The sequence below is a fragment of the Triturus cristatus genome, chromosome 9 (genome assembly GCF_964204655.1).
Source record: "Triturus cristatus chromosome 9, aTriCri1.1, whole genome shotgun sequence".
NCBI lineage: Eukaryota > Metazoa > Chordata > Amphibia > Caudata > Salamandridae > Triturus > Triturus cristatus.
In genome coordinates this window covers 613,661,375-613,681,734 of record NC_140592.1, presented here as the reverse complement: position 1 = coordinate 613,681,734, position 20,360 = coordinate 613,661,375, and the positions used below count along the sequence as shown (strand labels likewise).

The 20,360-nt window shown below is 44.7% G+C and overlaps 1 protein-coding gene across 1 annotated transcript in view; it reads right to left on the bottom strand.

Annotated features, from left to right (window-relative positions):
* Positions 1-20,360, bottom strand: part of WDR62 (WD repeat domain 62) — a 699,214-nt gene that overhangs the window by 545,830 nt on the left and 133,024 nt on the right. Inside the window, exon 10 of the mRNA XM_085625650.1 lies at positions 6,564-6,701. Within this exon, the coding sequence (XP_085481776.1) occupies positions 6,564-6,701 (138 nt within the window). The remainder of the gene's footprint in view (positions 1-6,563; positions 6,702-20,360) is intronic.

The window sequence follows — 20,360 nt, the reverse complement described above, 5'->3', positions numbered from 1 at the left end:
CTCAAATATTCTGAATTTAAAACGTTCATGTAAATAAAGTTTTACTTTATTAAATAGGGAAAATTTAGCTTTGCATGAAAAATATTTTTGCAGCTTTTCCTTTGAAATATCTATGCTTTCTGCTGCTAACTTGTGTTCATGGTGAACAAAGTGTGTTTAAGTGCAAAGTGTGTTTAAGACTGCAGTACCACCTCCTGTCTACAGGGGCAGAGCTGAGCAAAAATATAAACACACTTTATGAAACACAGGTCCCCACAAGGCAATTTTTAAAAAAAAGTTGTAAAAATTGACACAGATGTTCCTGAAGCCATTTTTTTTTTATCATTTAAAGGACATTGCCTTGTGGGGACCTGGGTTCAGGTCCCCACAGTGTGAGTGTGTTATCACACCCAAGTCTCCACAAGGATACTAAAACACACACACACGCACACCAAATCTTAGATCTATCCAGAAAAGAATAGATCGATGTTCCTTGGCTACACACAACTTCCATATATCTATCCTATTTTTAAATTTGAACCCTTGATTTCTGAAAAGTAACATTTCCGCCAGAAGTAGTATTTGCAGGGTTTACCTCATTTCCAATTTTGTGAAGAAATTCTTTGTCCCAACACTTTAAGCTATAGTTGTGTGTAGTGATCCATTATCTGCTGAAATATTAAATGGTAGGGTTCAAACAAATACAATTCTTGTTATTACTTTTGATGCACAATACAGCATCATGTTTGACATTCAGTGCTGAACGATCATTCTTCTATGTGCTTCAGCCAATTTCTATAACATTTCAAACTTAGTATTTTAGCCTTTTCATTTTACAAATTCTGGCAAAGGACCCAATAGTTCTCCATTCTAAACACTTCACATTGCATGATGGACATTTTGCAAACTGGATTGAATGAAACCACCACTTTTTTCGTCTTTATTACACTTCACATTAAATATAATTTTTCACAATGCAGCTCTGGTACACCGACCTGAAAACTTCATTAATCCAGAGCCTTTTGTGAATCTCTTATTTGTTGGAATGCATTATTGTTTGGTTATAAATTAGCTTAACATGGAATGTACCACATTTGCAATTTATAGATAGTTTCTTTTAGCCCAAAACATTCTTCCAAATTAATTCTTATCTTATTTGCGATTAAAAATGTGAACCGTGTGATTGCCACGCAAACTAATTGAGAGAAGTGAACAACTAAATGACCTGCACGTCCAATTTGATTAAAAAGACTCAACTCTTCAGGTCAAAATAAGATGCTCTCCTCTCGCTCTTTATTCACATATAGTTCGGAAAATATTTTCATTTCTGCTACTTCGTTATGGTCCTATTGGGGCAGGCAGAACAAGTTGAGAGGAGTTAAATTGAACAGCTGTGCTGAAGACAGTGTTACTTAATGTAATGGCTTGCAGAGTGAAATAAAGGCTAAAATTAATATTTTACTGCACTAATTTATTCATGCAACAGTTTTTATAAAAGGTAACTATAATTTAAGAAGTAGTAAAATACACTTTCAATATTGTCTTGATCTTTCAGCAATTTTAAATGTATGTGCAGTGACAACATTTTATTGAGGTAGCGGAGATGATCAGTTAGAGTATTTTCAGATTGATAAAATGTGCAAGAATGCAACTGCCTCGCACATTCTAGTATTTTATATGTTCTCCAAAATAGCCGCTTAGCATCACCATGTTGCATGTTTACCATGCAGACATAGTGTTCTACACACTAAGAAGCAATGAATATAGCCTAAGAGCCCGCCATAGCAGGTTCAACTGGCCATAAAAGGTCTGCTCCAGCGATAAAGGCTCGAGCCGAAGGTGAGGGCCTTTAACAAGGGAGCAGGCCTTTAGTGACCGTTAGAGCCCATAAGGCTATTTGAACATTTGGCCCCTAGAGGGCAGAATGTTCTAATTTGTAAACAAAGGCCTCACGTGGCCTGAGGGGATTCAAATTCCGTCAGGCTCAGTGAGGCCTTTGACAAACATTGGAATTTTAATGCTTCAGGCTTCTACTGACCATTAGAAGACCGGAGCACTCCATTGTTTTCAATAGAGCTCCCAACATTCCAATGTTCTACTATAGCCTTATTGCCCGCCGTAGCGGGCTATACCGGCTATTAAAGGCTATTAAAGGCCCGAGCCGTAGGCGAGGACCTTTAACAAGGGAGCAGGACTTTAGTAGCCTGTATAGCCCAGCTAAAAAGGGCTTTAAGGCTATTAGAACATTCTGCCACTAGGGGGCAGAATGTTATAATAAATAAAACAAAGGCCTCTCGGAGCCCGAGAGGATTTAAATCCCCTCAGACTCCAAAAGACCTTTGTGAAAACAACATTGGAATGTTGCTTTGCGGGCCTTTACCGGCCCATAGAAGCTCGGAGCACTCCATTGTATTCAATGGAGTGCTCCACATTCCAATGTTCTAATAATAGATGTGTTTAGCAATGGGTTACCTCGGGTCCATGCTCATGCATCTCAATGACTATGGGGATATTGTGGCTTGAAAGGAAAAGTCTAGCATTAGCTGAGCATGAGTTTTGTAATACACTTGACAAGGGTACCTTGCAGTGTTTCACCTGAAGTGGATGCATCTATCTATAAATTACACACAACCACTTTTTCCCCATTTAAAACTGTTTGAAAGGTATCTTCAAGGGAATGACAGCAAGATGCTGCAGAAATGCGCAGGTTCATTCGGGATTGGCATTTAGCAGTGATTTTAACTTGTCAACAACACTCAAGTCAATTCACTGAGTTCCTCTGGTTCAGCAATGTACTGAATTAAAATATACAACACCAGTGTTGCAGCACAGCCACCTCCACCAGGTCTACCCTCCCAAAAACTCCCAAACACAACGTAGTAATTTTAGTCATACAATTACCGGATAGAACATTAGGCATAATACAGTTCTAATAAGAAAGTACTCTTTATTGAGGAACATAAGCAACTATAGGCCACTAATAAGACCGTCATATTTTCAAATGGCTGAATTGATCTATATATAGAGTTCACCGGGCTGCAGCTCAAAAGGCACTGAGTATCACATTGAAATGAGCAGATCTGAATCTGCTCTTCTGACTATGCATTCATTTCACTTCACATCCAATGAAGCAGACTCTTTAAAATTCAGGCAGGTCTAATTTAAACAACCTTTTCAAAAGAGCTCCTCTTCTGTGATTCGCCATCTGCCTGCCCATATATTGGCAAGTAGTAAAGTATGCATGTGTTGCTAATTCCTTGTAGCTAAACTCCTACAATATTCTAAAATCAGAACATTTTTACTCAAATGAGGGGGTTATTAAAACAAATCTGAAGATTATCGTTCCTCTAGAATAACCATTCCAGATTCACATTTGAAAATAAAAGTGGAATAATTTTTAAAGTCAATCTTGTTGGAAACTGGCACTTTATATAGTGAACCAAAAAGAAGTACACCTTGTACAGAGTCCAAGCAAAACCCAAAGGAATTAGAGGCACAAATTACACCCCAAATGCTCTCTTGTGTGGGCGAGCAGTTAGGCATATCAGAGGTAAGTGCTAAGCATTTATTGCATTCACAAAGGCAGTAAATGAGACACACTGAAAGAAATCGGACACAGATTTATTTAAATAAACACATACTTTTATATGAAGTACTTTTCGAGTTATGCATTTTAAGTTTTCAAAAGTTGACAGTGCAATTTTTGGGAGTAGTAATGCAATCCCATGGGGAAAAAATATGTACTGCATTTAGGTACTTAACAGCAACTTACAAGACTGTTCTCCAGGACTTATGGTGAGTAAAGGGCAAGGTCCAAGACCACACCAGCAGGTCACGTCAGGAGGCTCTGGGGCTTCCAGGTGCAGAGGTATGTCCCAGCGTTGGGTGTCCCATTCACTTCAATTGGGAATGGTCCAGTTGAAAACAGGCTGCAAGCTGGGACTGGGGCACCATTCCGGGGGAATCCGGGGGGGGACACAACCCTTGAGATCCTCAGGCACATGAGGACACCGTTGGTCCACTTCTCCGCAGGCTTTGAGGCTTGGGTGCAGTGGTGTCCTTTGGCGTCTGATTTGATGTTAGAGTCACTCACGTTTGTAGGGGGCCTGCAGAAAGAGGCTTCAGCTGGCGCCTGGAAGTCTAGTGTGGGCAAACCCAAGGGTGGGCTTAACTCCTGTGGGTCTGGGATTCGCGTTGACACCATCACCTCCCTTGGACTCGGACAGTGGATCATAGGTGCTTTGAGGAGTCGGGTGGCAGCGGTCCAAGACTGACTCCTTGTCTTTGGTTCCTGCAGAAGGGGGAAAGCAGGACATCTGGGCTACTTTCGTTGTTGGTCTCACTGTCCCTGAAGTTCCTCGACATGCAGGATGGTTTCTCAGCATTTGTTGCTGCCAGGGATCTGATCTAGTACCCCGGTATTGGTGTTGTGTGGTCAGTCGTGGCATCCCCACACTTGGAGGGAGGATGGATCTGATCTGTAAGAGGACAGCTACCTCTTCCTGGGCGGCTGCTGCGTTGGTTGTCCCCATAGGCAGCAGGCTGGTATACCGGGCATTGCTTCTTTGGTGCCTGTGGCTGGAAAGGAGTAACTCCCCTACTCCAACTGAGTTTCTTTGCCATTGGCGAAGCACTGGCAGTCCTCGGGTATTCTTGGAGTCTGCACAGCAGCAGGACAAGTCAGTTGCTCCTCGAGGGTAGGGTGCAGCAGGCAGGCTGAAAGGGCTGGCGGCTAGTTAGTTGTGCTCCTTTGTTCCCAGGTCAGCAGTCTTCTTATTTGTCCACTTCTTTTTGTGTGTCGAAATCTGAAGTCCTGGTATCAGGGGGTCCCCTAAATACTAAATTTAGGGGTATTAAGGGGAGTGAGCATAGTAGCAAATGGGCAACTTACCCCTGGGGGTCACTACACCCCCTAGATCACCACTTTCTTTGGGGAGTGGGCATTACCCTGTACCAGAATTCCTAATGCCACCAAGCACAAGATGGTGGGATTTCTGATTTTGTGTCCACTTTAAACTGATCACCCTAGAGGTGTGTCCAACTTGGCAGTATAACACGCCTCCTGCATAGCTAATTTTCCCGCCTGTCATGATGCTAAATGGGCCCAGGGCAAAGGGGGGCATTCCCCTGTCTGGGGAAGACTTTGGTTGCATATCAAAAGCGGCAGAGGCCTTTGAAGTCTCTTACCGTGATATGCTGATTTACCAGCCTTACTGGAGGAGGAGGTGTAACACCTCTCTCCAGTGCACGCATTGTTCCTGACCTCCTTAGAGCAAGGGGTCTCTCCCCTGGGGGGTCTGAAACTCATCTGTTGTGGCAGGCTTGACAGGACCAGTCAGCCAGTGCATGTATTAATTAATCCAACACTGGAATCAGTGTGAGTTTATTAATACGGGGTGCTTGATACCAAACACCATAGGTTTTAGTGAAGCTATTATGTTGCTGAGAAACTTGTTTTGACCAGTGTCCAGAACATACCCTAAGATGGCTTCCTTGTTCACTTGTGCTGTCAGTAATGGAAGTGGCCAGAACAGGGGCATACCTGGTCATGCAGATATGTCTTCACATGTCATTTAATGACCAGTTGTCTTGTTTTGGGGAAAGAACACTGGCACTGGGGTCTTGGTTAGTAGGAACCCAGTGCACTTCAGTCGAAGTTGCGTCTAATACCAGGCAACAATTTGGGGGACTACTGCAATAAAATCTAGTTTCCTACAAATGTACATTTTCTTCAGAAAACTGAAATAGAAAGTATCATTAAATACAATGAAAACTGAACTCTCTAAATGAGATTAGCAAAGGCAGCTGAACAAAAAGCAGATGAAGCATAGCAGTCACAATCAACACCCTACATGTTGAAAAAATGAGTGCCTTTTGATATGCATTGTGTAAGTTAAATATTAAAATTTGAATGCCCTTAAATAGGCTTCCTACTTACTAAATAACATTTCTTTATTAATTCTTCACTTCCCACTTCATTACTGCCCGCCATGCCCATGTGCTTTTTTGTTTTACTACTGATCCCAAACATCTAAATACGGTGTGCTGGGACTTTCTACTGTTGGCGCCAATAAGCCTAGGTGGTCATTACAAATGAATGCCTTGTTGTTGCATTGGCTGCAACGGATAGCAGAGTAAAAGTAAAGTGTGCAGCATAAACTAATGCACTTCAATATAAAAATATATATATTTATTTAGGAAACACAGACCAAGGAAAGTGTATCAATCAGATGAATAAAATACTACATTTGCCTTAGAACCAACAGATGTACAAATGATTTATTTTGAAGTCTCCCATATGATACTCAAATGTCGGGTATGGTTATTTTGGTATTTTAGATTAACTTTAGGACCAGTGGTGTGCAGCTGGTTGCATGTTACAATGTACAGATCTTTTCAACTTTTTTTAACAACAACTTTGAAAAATTAGGAGGGATTTTTACAAGACAGCAATACTTTGCATAAAGCTCAGAGTTTACACCATGATATTTTATTTCCTGAAAAAATGGTGCAACTGGGATTGAGGGCCACAATGTAAGCACATCTCCAGAAAAAGAAAATTTACAAAAAAAGGAAGTACTTACATGGCTATATATATTTCGCTGCCACTCTGGTACAGCACCTCTGTCCAAAGTCCAAATACGAATGGTGCTGTCAGAAGAGCAAGTCAAAAATGATCCCCTGGGCAGGCAAGCTTTATCATCTTCCAACTCCGGATACACCTTCCATATGTATAATTGAATGCAAATTATAAAATTAATTAGTAAAGGTTTTAACAATGTAATCACATATTGAATTGTCATGGATGTTGGCTTGCAGGTTTTAGATGCTTGATAATGTTTATGTCTAGGAGATAACACAATTCATTATAAAAATAAACGCTTTCACTGATTTACTGTTTAAGATGTCACATAAAACAATATTTTAGTATATGTATCGATTTCATAATTTCTGGGAGCAAACTTAATTAGTTAATCATTATATTAACGCAAAATCATGATGTTATATCTAGTCTGATATAGCTGACTTCTGCCAAATATAGGAAAAACACTTACAGTATACCATGGCAACAATTAATTAATATATTTAAATTGACCTCAAACAACAAAATGGTATAATTAATATGTAAAATGCACTGGAAATTTGCATAAACTGATATATTGTATGTATAGGGATCTATATAGACAATTCTGGCAAGAGAGCAATACAATGGAGTACACATGTGGAACTAGAGGAGTACCGAGGAGAGGACGAGAGAGAAGATTTAAGCTCAGAAGGGAGATTACCAGCTGGATTCTATCATCCAGAAGATTACAAATGAATGAAGAATTATTTGAAGAGTAGGCATGGCAGTTTCTCACTGGCAGGCATGAATGGGGGAGCTTGCCCAATCTGGGTGGGGAATGAATTCCATATCTTAAGAGTGCATTTTTGGTCTGAAGCCTGTAAGGATACATTTACAAATGCCAGGAATCCCCTCCTAAAAGACCATGATCTAGCTGTTAGAAATGGCATATTGCAACAGTTTATACTCTTCCTTCCACTAAGGACCTCATCACCACCAACCTCAACTTCCAGGAAGGAATGAAGGACGTTGCATCCTGGATGAGCAGCAGCTGCCTGAAGCTCAACTTGGAGAAGACAGAGGTCCTCGTCCTTGGACCCTCCCCCTCTGCATGGGACAGCACCTGGTGGCTCACCGCTCTCAGGCAGTCCTCCCACCCCAATGGACCATGCCCGTAACCTCGGCATTGTACTCGACTCCTCCCACTCCATGACCCGACAGGTCAACGCCATCGCCTCCAGCAGCTTCAACACCCTCCGCATCCTACGAAAGACCTTTGACTGGATCCCCCTGAAATCAAGGAAGACCGTCACTCACACACTCATAACCAGCAGACTGGACTACGGTAACGCCCTCTACGCCGGGATCAACAAGTCTCTGCTCCGCAAACTCCAGACCATACAGAGCACCGCAGCGAGACTCGTCCATGGCATCCCTCGACACAAGCGCATCACTCAACACCTGCGCAACCTAAACTGCCTCCCCATAGAAAAGAGAATCACCTTCAAGATACTCACCCATCCCTACAAATGCTTTCACAACACCGGACCCCAATACCTCAATGAGAGAATCTCCTTCCACGCACACAAGCGAAACTTCCGATCCTCCGACCTTGCTGAAATCCAGCGGATCCGCAGAGCCAGAACAGGGGGAAGAGCTTTCTCCTACATGGCGGCCAAGACCCGGAACGAGCTCCCGATCGACACCAGATGCGCCCCCTCCCTGAACATCTTCAGGAAGACACTCCCTGGCTCTTTGACTGACCGGAGCTGCTTGCGACCCTCACGGGTGAGTAGTGCACTTACAATTCCCCTGATGGATTGATTGATACGCTTTAGGTGACGTTGGCTGGTTGAGGAGACAAGTGAAATTCCAAAAGGATGACGGGAATTCAGGCAAGTTCCTTGAGAAGCTTACTCAGTTAGGCCATCTTTTAAAGAATATGCTCTTCAGGGAAAGTTGGGTTGGATGTGATTCTTGAAAGTCCACATGTAGTGGAACAGGGTGAGATCAATTGTATGATTGTTTTGAGTTCTGATCACAGGCACAAGGTCAGATGGTCTCAGGAGGCTTTGTTTCTCTTTTATTTTATTTTTTTAGATATGCATTGGGAACTGTGAGCTTAGGGTAGTTAAAATGAGGAATTCCAGTGATTTGGAATAGTTCACCATTTATGAGATGTAGCAATTATGGCTCATTGCTGAGAGACATTCTTGCCCGTTCCTGTTGGTAGTCAGTAGTGTTCAGCACACTCTTATCAAGAGGAGGAACTTTAAGTGCTACTAAGACATGCAGGCCTGGAGTGTGACAAGGCAATCTTTGAATGGGGGTAATGTCATTTCTGATATGAATTTTACGTAGTGTTTGGTGCTGTCCACATAGTGATGTATATTAATGTTCTTTCCAACCAGGACTCCCAGGGAACAAATGGAGCACATGAAAATTATGGCGGACAAGAAAAATCCTGCGGGGAATCCTCAGGTCACAAGGATCAGATCTGAATGTGCTTATTTAGACAGGTTGAGCTCTATAGTTCAGGTCACATGCAAACCATTGAAGGACAGTACTACTGATGCCCATTGTTGAAGCGAGAATGTTAAGGAGAGTTTTCTCATCAACTCTGTCAGAGGCTGTTGATGATTTGGAATAAGTTAGTAACTACGTGTACGGTGGCTGTTGGGGGGGGGGGGGGGTTAGATGAGATATGAAGTGTGCCCACTTGAGTCTGTTATGATGCTGTAATATATTTTGTCATATAGCTCATCTAAATGCTCCCAAAATTCCACCTTTGTATGGTAGCTCTTGCCATATAATTGCAATAGCTAATGCATTCATTTTCATTGCATGATTTGCATTACATTTATCGTATATTTTGATAGGATGCTTCTAGTTCATATATTCGTAAATAATCATTTGAATAACTGTTGCTTAGACACAAGCCTAATGACTTGAACATAAATGTGCCAGTGAATTCCTGTGTTATTTCTTCCGCCTGACATCTAAGTGGCCATGTTAATTTTTCTCAAAATAAAGGATTTAGATCGCATAAATTAGCTGTTCACAGCCCTTTCGCTGAGACCGATCGGAACTCTGAACACAAATTGTGGACAACAGAGCAGGGAGGTTCCTAGCAGGGGTGCATCAAACTGATCAGCTCTTAACAGTTGCTCTGCAGAAACATAATACAGTTTTGCTGACTGCCTTCGGACTGTAAAAACAGATGAAATTTGCAGCAAAGTGGATTATTGTTTGGGGTGGGCAAGTGTCCACCTCAAAGGATAAGGCCACCACCTACTAGAATTTACAAAAAAAATGGTGCCCAATCCCTGGTAACATAACAAAGAAGGCAGGCTTAAATCAAAGGCAATGCATAAAGTATATAAGCAGTGCATAAAGAGTAGAAAAAGTCACACAAAACACAATAAAACTCCACAATCAGTTTTAAAATAAAGAGCAACATAGTATGAGTGCGATAAGAGCAAAATTACAAAGATCCAATAAGCAGAGCCGTAGATATGAATTTTTAAAGATTTAAGTGGTATGATTTAGCAAGTGGATTGATAACTGTGAAAAGTCTGGAAGTCAATAAGTCACAAAACGTTTCTAAGTTCAACTTAGGAAAGGAACTTTGTCACTTTTTTTTAATGCATTGAAATTTCATCTAAGCCCGACACAGAAAGAGACTTTGTCTCTTTCCGAGAAGAAAATTCCTCAGTGATCAGGCCACCGCCATGTAACCAAAGGCCAAATATTTCAAGCAAGCTGGTTCCCATTGAGCTTTAGAGATATTGTGGTGGAAAGTCCCAACATGGCCGCGGTTTCTTGGAGGAGCAGATCAATTTATACCAGGGGGGGCAGAAAATTGTGAAAATATTGCCCCACTAAAGGGGAGTAACCTTTGCCCTAATGGCCGCTCCCCGACATATAAATATAAAACTCACAGGAGTCTAGTGGCTTTCTGCCCCACCTGGGGACAGATGGGCCTAAAAATAAACAGCCGATCTAGGCAGAAACAGCCAAAATATGTGGCCAAATACAAGGAGAGACCCCCTTGCCAAAGGGGCCACTCCCCTTATTGTGCAGACAATTATTCCTAGTGTCTAGTGGGTTTCTGCCCCATTGGGGACAGATGGGCCTAAAAATATTGTGATCTGCCCCCAAGGGTGGCAGAAACAGCCCAACCCTTGCCTAAGGGGCCACTCCCCGAATTGCAGGTACAATTATCCCTGGTGTCTAGTTGGTTTCTGCTCCCCTTGGAGGCAGATCGGTTTAAAAATATGACTGATCAAAAACGTCCAAAATATTTCACAAGAAAAAAAGGGGGAGCGACCCTTGCCTAAGGAGCTGCTCTCCAAATGGCAGGTGCAAATATCCCTGGTGTCTAGTGGGTTTCTGGCCCCCTTGGAGGCAGATAGGCCTAAAAATATGACTGATATGCCTCAAAGAGCAGAAACAGCCAAAATAATTCTCCAAAAAAAGGGGAGCAACCATTGCCTAGGGTCCATTCTCCTACATGCCAAAATACATTTCCCTGGTGTCTAGCGAGTTTCTGTCCTCCTTGCGGCCAGATCGTTAAATAAAATATGGAAAACCTGCCCCCAAGTGGTGCAGAAACAGCCAACATTTGCCCAAAAATAAAGGGGAATGACCCTTGCCCACGGGGGCCTCTCCCCAAAGCTAAAGAATATTCCTGGTGGCCTAGTGGTGCATTCCCTTAGAGGCCCACTGTGCTGGTGCTACCTGCAGAAGAAGCTGTGCTTCGCGAATTCTTCTGAACTCGGACTATGGGCGCGGAGGAGGAACTATTTGCCGATTTTAAAAGAAAGAGAAGGATTGCACTGATGAAATACTGACCTGTGTTGTATTGAACGTGTCGCAATTGTTTAAACACCCGCCCCGGTCCAACCCGGCTTGTGCCGTTGTGTGGAGGGCAGTGCTAACCCCAACAGCAATCACTTCCGGTCGAAGGAGGCGGGACTTCCTCCCCGGGACTCCTCTTTAGACCGAAGTGCACACAGCGCAGCGAGAGAACACTTTGATTGCGGAAGCGCGTGTGTAAGGGTAAAAACCTGTTTAAATTGCTAGCGTATATTTTGTAGGCGCGAAGCAAGCAGGGACTGTATATTTTTAAAAAAAGAACTATTTGCCGATTTTAAAAGAAAGAGAAAGATTGCACTGATGAAATACTGACCTGTGTTGTATTGAACGTGTCGCAATTGTTTAAACACCCACCCCGGTCCAACCCGGCTTGTACCGTTGTGTGGAGGGCAGGGCTAACCCCAACAGCAATCTCTTCCGGTCGAAGGAGGCGGGTCTTCCTCCCCGGGACTACTCATTAGAACGATATGCACACGTACGCGCAGCGGACGCGCGCAGCGGACGCGCGCAGCGGGCGCGCCGTCTGCGCGTCCGCGCACGAACGGGCTTAGGGCCAGAACCTATGCCGGGCGTGGACATCGATAGGGTGAGCTATTCGCGTCGTGCCTTACTAAGTCTTAGACCTACAAAGAACGCACAGTGTAATTATGTACACGAATCAGATGGACATTTTATAAATTGTGTACTCTGCCACCCGGTCAACTTACAACTGACTCAGGCACCAATTTCACACTCTGGCCTGAAATTAGCAGAATTGAACTGTAGGTCGCTCCCCATGCACGCCCTGCTTATTAACCACCTGCTCGTGGACCATGAGCTAGACATCCTGTTTCTTACGGAAACTTGGCTCACAACACACTCGGACTCGGATGTGGTCTTGGCTCTGGCCCCGGGTTTTCTTATCCAGTCCCAAGTACGTCCCTCTGGTAGAGGGGGCGGACTGGCCATTTTGCACAGAGATTATTTCTCTTGCAGAATTAGCGATGCTGATATCACAGACTCAGAGAGCTGCCATTTTACCATCCATCTGGCCCCGAGAACCTCTCTGGCAGGTCTTCTGGTGTATCGGCCCCCCCGGCCATTCTGGTCCCTTTGCTAGCGCCCTACTAGAATCTATCTCAGCACTTGCCCACTCTACACCTAACTTTACGGTGCTAGGGGACCTCAATATTCACTTTGATGATCCCCTAGACACAGGGGCTGCTGATCTGATACTAGACTTGGCTGCTTACGGCCTCCAACTGGCCAATACCGGAGCCACCCATATCAAGGGCCACCCGCTAGACCCAGTTTTTACAAATGTTCGCACCCTCCAGGCCAAACCTTCTTGCCCCCTCCCTTGCACTGACCATTTTTTGGTTCCTCTTTTCTGGCCAGGAGAATTCAGGAAGCCCCACAAGCCCGTCACGTACACCCAGGACAGGGCATGGTCCAGACTCTCAACTGAGGACTGGGCCAGAGCTCTGGAATCGACGACCCCCGCCCTCTCGGGGGACCTTGTCGTAGCTGAAAGCAATTTTAGGAAGTGGATTTCCGACTCACTCGACTCTATTATACCTATAAAAACCCATGAAGACAAGAGCGGAAAGACAGGCTCGGCCCCCTGGTTTAGCCTGGAACTCAGAGCCCTCCGCAAGGAATGTAAAAAAGCGGAGCGACTGTGGAGGAAGGACTGGCACCACTCTAGTACAGACTCCTACCGGAGGACTGTGAGAGCATACAAATCAGCTTTGAAACTTTCTAAGGCCTCTTACTATGACGATAGGATAAAAAATGCCACAAACCCCGCGAGAGAATCCTATCTCATCGTCAAAGAACTCCTAAAGATACCACAACCCCCTTCATTGACCAGGGCCCTACCGGACAGGAGTAATGAACTTGCAAAATACTTTGACTCTAAAGAACTCTGGCCAAGATGAAAAGTGGCTCTCCCCGTGACCCTGCTCCCATGAGGTTTTTGAAAGCAGTCGCCTCTGCGATTGTTCCTCCAGTCCTGGAGTTGATCAATGCCTCACTGTCCCAAGGCTCTGTCCCTCCTAATTGGAAGGGGGCGGCAGTTAAAGCCCTTCTCAAAAAACCCCAATTGGACCCTGCTGATCTGGCCAACTACAGGCCGATCTCGCTCCTCCCGGGCATCAGCAAAATGGCTGAAAAACTGGTTAACGTCCAGCTGTCCCAGTTTCTGGAATCTAACAATCTGCTGCGACGTTCCCAAACGGGGTTTCACCCTGGCCAAGGTACAGACACTGCCCTCCTCGCCGTCATCGAGGAGGCAAGGTGCATTTTGGATTCGGGGGGGTCAGTGGCAGTGATCCTCCTGGACCTTAGTGCAGCCTTTGACACGGTGAATCACCGTGTCTTGCTCCACCGGCTGGCCAGGGCAGGACTCGGGGGCACTGCGTTGGCCTGGATAGAGTCATTCCTGTCGGGCCGTTCGTTCCAGGTCTGGGATGGCAACTCCCGTTCTGACTCTCTTCCTTTGACAAGTGGGGTTCCCCAGGGTTCCTCACTTAGTCCCACTCTTTTTAACACATATATGGCCCCTCTGGAGGATGTAGTTGCCCCCTTCGGCATCAAGATTGTGAGTTATGCGGACGACACGCAATTGGTCGTCTCTCTCTCACATCTTGATCAATGCCCAGATAATCTCCTGCACTGCCTCCAGAAAATCCATCTCTGGATGTGCGAGTCCTCACTCAAACTTAATGGGTCCAAAACAGAAGTTATGCTGATGGGCAAGAAGTGGTCAGCAATTCCATCATCTGTTTGGCCCGATACTATGGGTGAGGTACCCGCCCCCAAGAAAGAAATCAAGAGTCTTGGGGTCTGGCTCGAACCGGACTTATCAATGAAAACCCAGGCAACTAAAACAGCTGGAACCTGCTTTGGACTTATGCGGTCAGTCCGCAAGATCCTTCCTCTGCTTCCCCTTCAATCCAGGAAACTCCTGGTTCAAGGACTGGGCCTTGCACGATTGGACTACAGCAATGCTGTCTATTTAGGAGCCCCTGAAGCTACTCTGGGCAAGCTACAATGAACCCAAAATGCGGCTGTCCGGATGCTGATGGGTCTTCCTTCCAGAACCTCTGCCAGACCTGCGCTTAAGCCTCTCCACTGGTTGCCAGTGCGAGAGAGGATCGAGTTTAAGGCAATGTGCATCGCTCACAAGCTCCTCAATGGACAAGGCCCTTCGATCCTAGGAGATATGGTTACCCCGTACAAAGCCTCGAGATCTCTGCGCTCGGACAATGAGCGACTGGCAAATGTCCCCAAGTTTAGGAGGGTGCGTACTGGAGGCCGTCGCTTCTCCGTAAAGGAAGCCACACGCTGGAATTCGCTTCCCCGCAGTTTTCGGTTGGAACCCTGCTACTTGCGTTTTCGCAAGCAGCTCAAAACTCTGCTTTTCCCTAAATAAGTTTTTCCTCCCCTCTTGGCCAATTTCAAGCTCTCACAGCGCGGGGATGCCTCCGGGTCACCAGGCGCTTTACAAATCTTTAAATAAATAAATAAATAAATTCCTGCTGCTCGATCACGCAGCAGGAATGAACTGCAAAGAGACACCAGGAGAAGGAAAACCTCTTTCTTTCCCCCAGGTGCCTTTCTACCCCCCCCTGATCCGTAACCGGACAGGAAGCAAACAGCTTACTTCTTCGACACACTAGAAGCAAATAGCTTCCAGCACATCCTGGCATGGTTTGATGATGTCGGCATGCGCCATGCAGGCTGATGTCATCACATCACCGAGGGGGGCCGGAATGGCAGCGGAAGAGCTTCCGCAGCCATCCCCATTGGGGGCCTGTAGATGGGTGGCCCACGGGGGAGCGCCAGTGCTTCACATGTGGGTGGATGCGCGGACGAAGTGGTTCCATCCTCGGCACAAGCCCACCATGACTGAGGTCGGAACAATTCTCTCCTCAGGAGGGAAGGGGTTAAACCAAAAACTCCTGGAGAACCAACCAGCCGAAATACCCATCAGGATGGTGCCCAACGGTCCAAGCAGTAGTGTTTTGTGAATGTATGGGGGGACATTCATGAGGCAGCTTGGCAGATGTCCAGGACTGGTACCCTAAGTAGTAACGTAGTGGAGGCTTTGGCCCTGGAGGAGTGAGCCTGCAAGTCCTCAGGAGGTGGATTCTTCACCAGTGCACAGCAGATTGTTATGTAGAATACCATCTGAGATGGTTCGTTTCTGCAGAGCTTTGCACTTCTTCGCTCCAGTGAACACAATGAAGAGCTGATAGTCCATCCGAAGATCTTTGGTGCAATCTATATAAAATGAGAGCACTCTTCTAAGGCCCAAATAGTAAAGTGCCTCCTCCTCCATAGATGGATAAGATGGAGCGTAGAAAGCGAGTGAGTGATGTAAAAAGGTGTGACCACCTTAAGAAGACAAGAGGCATAGTTTCTAAGGACCAGTTTGTCAGGGAAGAAGTTAGTGTTTGGAGGTTGGACCGACAGAGCTTGAAGCTCACTGACCCTCCAGGCCGATGAAACAGCCACCAGCGACACGGTTTTCAGACTCAAGAGTCGTAGAGGGCACAATTAAGATCCCACTGGAGCATCACAAAAGGAGTAGGCAAAAACAAATGTAAATCTTTCAAAAACCAAGATAAAACGACAGTCGCAAGAAAGCCAAGATGGCGGACTAAAAACCTTTAACGGTGCCCAGAGCAAGGCCTTGCTGGGCTGAAAAAAAAACAAAAAGAACTTCAGTCAGAGATACAAAAAGGAGATCCACATGGGGTGAGGAACACCACGCTACAAAGTTATCCCGATGGCAGGCGTAAATCGTCTTAATGGAATGATGCCTGGCTGCCAAGATAACCTCACAAACTTCGCAATAGAGGTAGAAAACCTTCAACTGCCGCCGCTCAACATCCATTAATGAAGGTGGAGCATGCCCGATTTGGGTGCTGAACTCTGCCCTGTTGTTGCAACAGGAGATCCTCACGAAGGGCCAGCCTGACTGGAGGACAGATGCCCATGCTCAGGAGTTCTGTATACCATACTCGTGTTGCTCAGTCCGTAGCCACTAGTATGACTTGGCCTAGTCAGTCTTGATTTTCGAGAACTCTGGGCAGGAGTGGTATCGGGTGAATACTGTAAAGTAGTCCAGAGTTCCACTCGAGGCAGAATGCATCTCAGAATGAGAGCTGCTCCTCAGTCTCAGAAGGAACCAACTCTGGCTGGAGATGCCATTCATGATCCACAAGAAATCGAAGGCCCTAGCATTCAGAGATCCTGCCAAGTGTTATATGAATAGGAAAAAGTCCTGACATTTAAACCATGTCCAGAGGTGCAGAGCCTCCTGGCACAGGGTCCACGACTCCACACTGCCCTGTTTGTTGCAGTACCACATGGCGGTGGTGTTGTCTGTAAACACCTGAACAAGCCTTCCTTTTAATGAAAGGAAGACTTGCCAAGCAAATAGCTCTCAACTCCAACAGGTTGATGTGGAGCTGAGATTCGGCCGGAGACCAGAGTCCTCGCGATGGACGCCAAAACCAAGAAGTGACAAGTTAGTCAGCACTGTGAGCTCTGGGTGGGGAAAGAAGAGGGGCTTGCCGCTGACCCATTAACGTTTCTCAAGACACCTCTGCAGTTCCTGCTGATATCTGGCAGAGTAACCTCAGTAGGAGAGTCAGATGCCACAAATCAGGAGCCGAAGCATCTCTGCTGACTGGAGATAGTAGCTCATAGTATGCATCCTGCAGCGACGGCAGTTTCACAGGACTACACTGAATGTGAGCTCTCAACTGTCACACTTGCAGAACAATATCCATAGATTAAACCAATTACATTGCAAGACACAGGTCCACTGCACACTCAAAAGGGAACCGCATACAGAGGAACACAGAATACACAGAGTGTAATTATACAGGTCTAAATGACAAAAATCAATTCCTATAGTGAAGGTGCTTCAAATTGCTGTATCATGCACTCACAAAACAGCTGGACGTGTGGTACATCCATCACCAATTGGCCTCAAGGTGAAAAGCAATAAATATACGACAAAAAAAACAATGAGCAGTAATAACAAAAGAGGTATGCCTCCAAACACACTGGAAACCAAAGAGTGTAAAAAGGACAGAATCAATCTCAGTATAGTCTGGAATGTACTAACAAACCCAGACCCAATCGCTTTTAAAACAAGCATTGGCATAGCCAATAGGTCTCGCCTTTGGGACATTATAAGTGTTTAGCCATGCAACAGTTGATGTTGTTGCACCAAGGATATTGTGCTGGATAACCAAACGCTTATAAGGTCCCAAAGGCGAGACCTATTGGCTATGTCCATGCTTGTACTTTTGTACTGTACTGCTGTGCTCTTGATGTGCTTAATCACTGCTGACTACAAACGTATACATATTTTAAATGCATTGGGGCTGTACCGATGGCAATCACAAATGTATATAGCTCGAACATATGTATTAGTGTAATTTATTTTTCACCAGCAAGTGCTGTTCAAGTTCTTCTCTTGTTATTACCCTTTATTTTAAAGCACACTATCACTCGTCCAAGCTCCAGAGCGCTGTAGCAAAAACGTTTCAATTAACGCAAAAAAATTTTACTCTGTGGAAGTTTGACAGCAGAGATTGGGATATTGACTTCTTATTAGACTATTAAGATTATCATAATCTTGAGATTAGGACAGCTATGTATGTGGCCTTTAATTAAGAAGGACTATTCCGCATGACAACCCCACTTCTCTCCTGGAGGTGGCAATTGGGCCAGTAGAGCCCACAGAATTTCCTGTGAAGCAGAGGGCTGGGAAATGTCCACATTTTACAGCCCCTTTAATCTCGGGGCAGGAGCGCGCACCTGATTGCTGGGAGCAGACAAAAAGTCAGAGCTTCAAAAGGTTCTTACTTTTACTGGGGCTAAATAACGCACCAAGGAAGTACAAGTAGACCATTAAGTCTAACCAGCAACGTTTATGTCAGTCTAGGAGTTATCATAAAAGAAAAAAAGCATTGGCATAGCCAATAGGTCTCGCCTTTGGGACATTATGAGTGTTTAGCCATGCAACAGTTGATGTTGCACCAAGGATATTGTCCTGCATAATTAAATACTTATAAGGTCCCAAAGGCGAGACCTATTGGCTATGCCAATGCTTGTCTTAATTAGTCTTATATTTTATTTCTATGTGCCTTTTTCCATCATACCTTCATAAACATTCATCTACAAAGGAGTGATACAGTGTCTAAACTTACCAACAGAGGCAGTGCTATTCAGCATCAATGCAGCACCACATCAGCATCACTTCAGCAAAACAACTCAGCATCGCTGCTCACTCCACTACACCCAAGCACCAATACAGCACCACCACCTCAGTGTTACTAAGCATCATAGCTTAAAAACATTGCCCAAGCCAATAGCTCTGGCTAAACACTTATAAGGTCACAAAGGCGAGACTATTAGCTATGCCAATGCTTGTTTATTTTTTACCTGCCTTGTTCGGGTGTCATTTTAAGGTTCGGCAATATATTAAAAAGATCTTGAAAGGTGTGGAGTTTGTTATTTGCGGTTTGTGGCGGTGGGTGATGTTTTCTCCCATTCTGCTCGATGCCATCCCTGGACACTCTGTGCCACCATGGGACAATTCTATTACATACAGTATGTGTTTAGTCGGTCATGTACTGTGGCTTGTTTTTGAGGCCTGTGCTACAGATTTGGAATTGCTTTTACCTGCTCCTCTTCGTGGATTATTCCTTTATAGCTACAAGGCACAATGGTTAGGTGCTAGGCTGATGATTCCTGACTTACACTTTGTTGGTTATGGAATATGCCCTCCGTGTCCACATAGGTGCACTCCTCTCTGGGTAAGTATAACTCAGGTGAACAGGAATATATAATCAGCATTGGTAAAACCAATCAGTCTGGATATTTTAAAGGACAAAGTGCTTGTCGATGGATTGGTGAGTTTGTGTGTCTATTGTGTGTTTGTGTGATTGGGTGAATATGAGAATAAGTCAGTGGTTGGGGCATGAGTGAGTGAGTGGATGGATGAATGAGTAAGTGACATGGCTATGTAACTGCATGCATGAATGTTTGAGTAATGAGAGCAAAGATGGATGGGAGACTAGATGAAAGGGTGAGTACATGACAGGACGCAAAGAAGTTACAGTGATCTTGGAGGCTGACCCTTCGTAAAGCAGCAGTGAACTGAGAGGCTAGACAGGCCCAATCTGAAATGTCACTGTGTCTGACCATATTGTCTGTAGCCCAGTTACTCTACACGAACTATAGACCTCACTGAACACTGAACAGAATTGTTCTAAAAAAGTGCCCATCTCTGAATACAGCACAGAAGTCTGCCAACAGAATTGGGAAGATTACTGAAATATAGTGTAATACAGAGCCATATCTACAAAATATGGCCTTCTGCTACTTTCTTCACCTGCAATGGAGCGGAAACAGGCTGCCTAGCATGCACCGTGTAGCAGAGGCGTGTGCATGTTCTTATACTTATCCCCTTCCAATATAAAATACTATTCCCAAACAACTTTTAAAACATTGGATGTATGCTGTACAGTGAAGCAAACATGCAATTTGGGGTCTGCTTGGAGACATCCATATATTTCTTCAAATTTGTGCCTGCCTCAAGGTGGCATTTTATAAATGCAAAGCCTGGTCTGACAATTTTAGTAAGTAGGGCTTTGTCTCAAAAAAATCATTAGTGCTTCCGCTGCAAAGCAGCACAAAGCATAGAAATGCAGTAATCTATCGGAAAAAAAAGTTTTGTGCTGAAAAGTAAATCCTCTTTAAAGACTTTTGCACCGCTTTGGGTCACTGCTTGAATTTATAGTAATGAAAAGTCTTGATAAATCGCATGTATATCTAAAATACATTGAGTAAATGTGTATTATTCACAATACCAGTAGCCCCTTTAAATACCAAAGAGTGTAGCTGCAGCTGTAAGCCAGTGATCCATGAA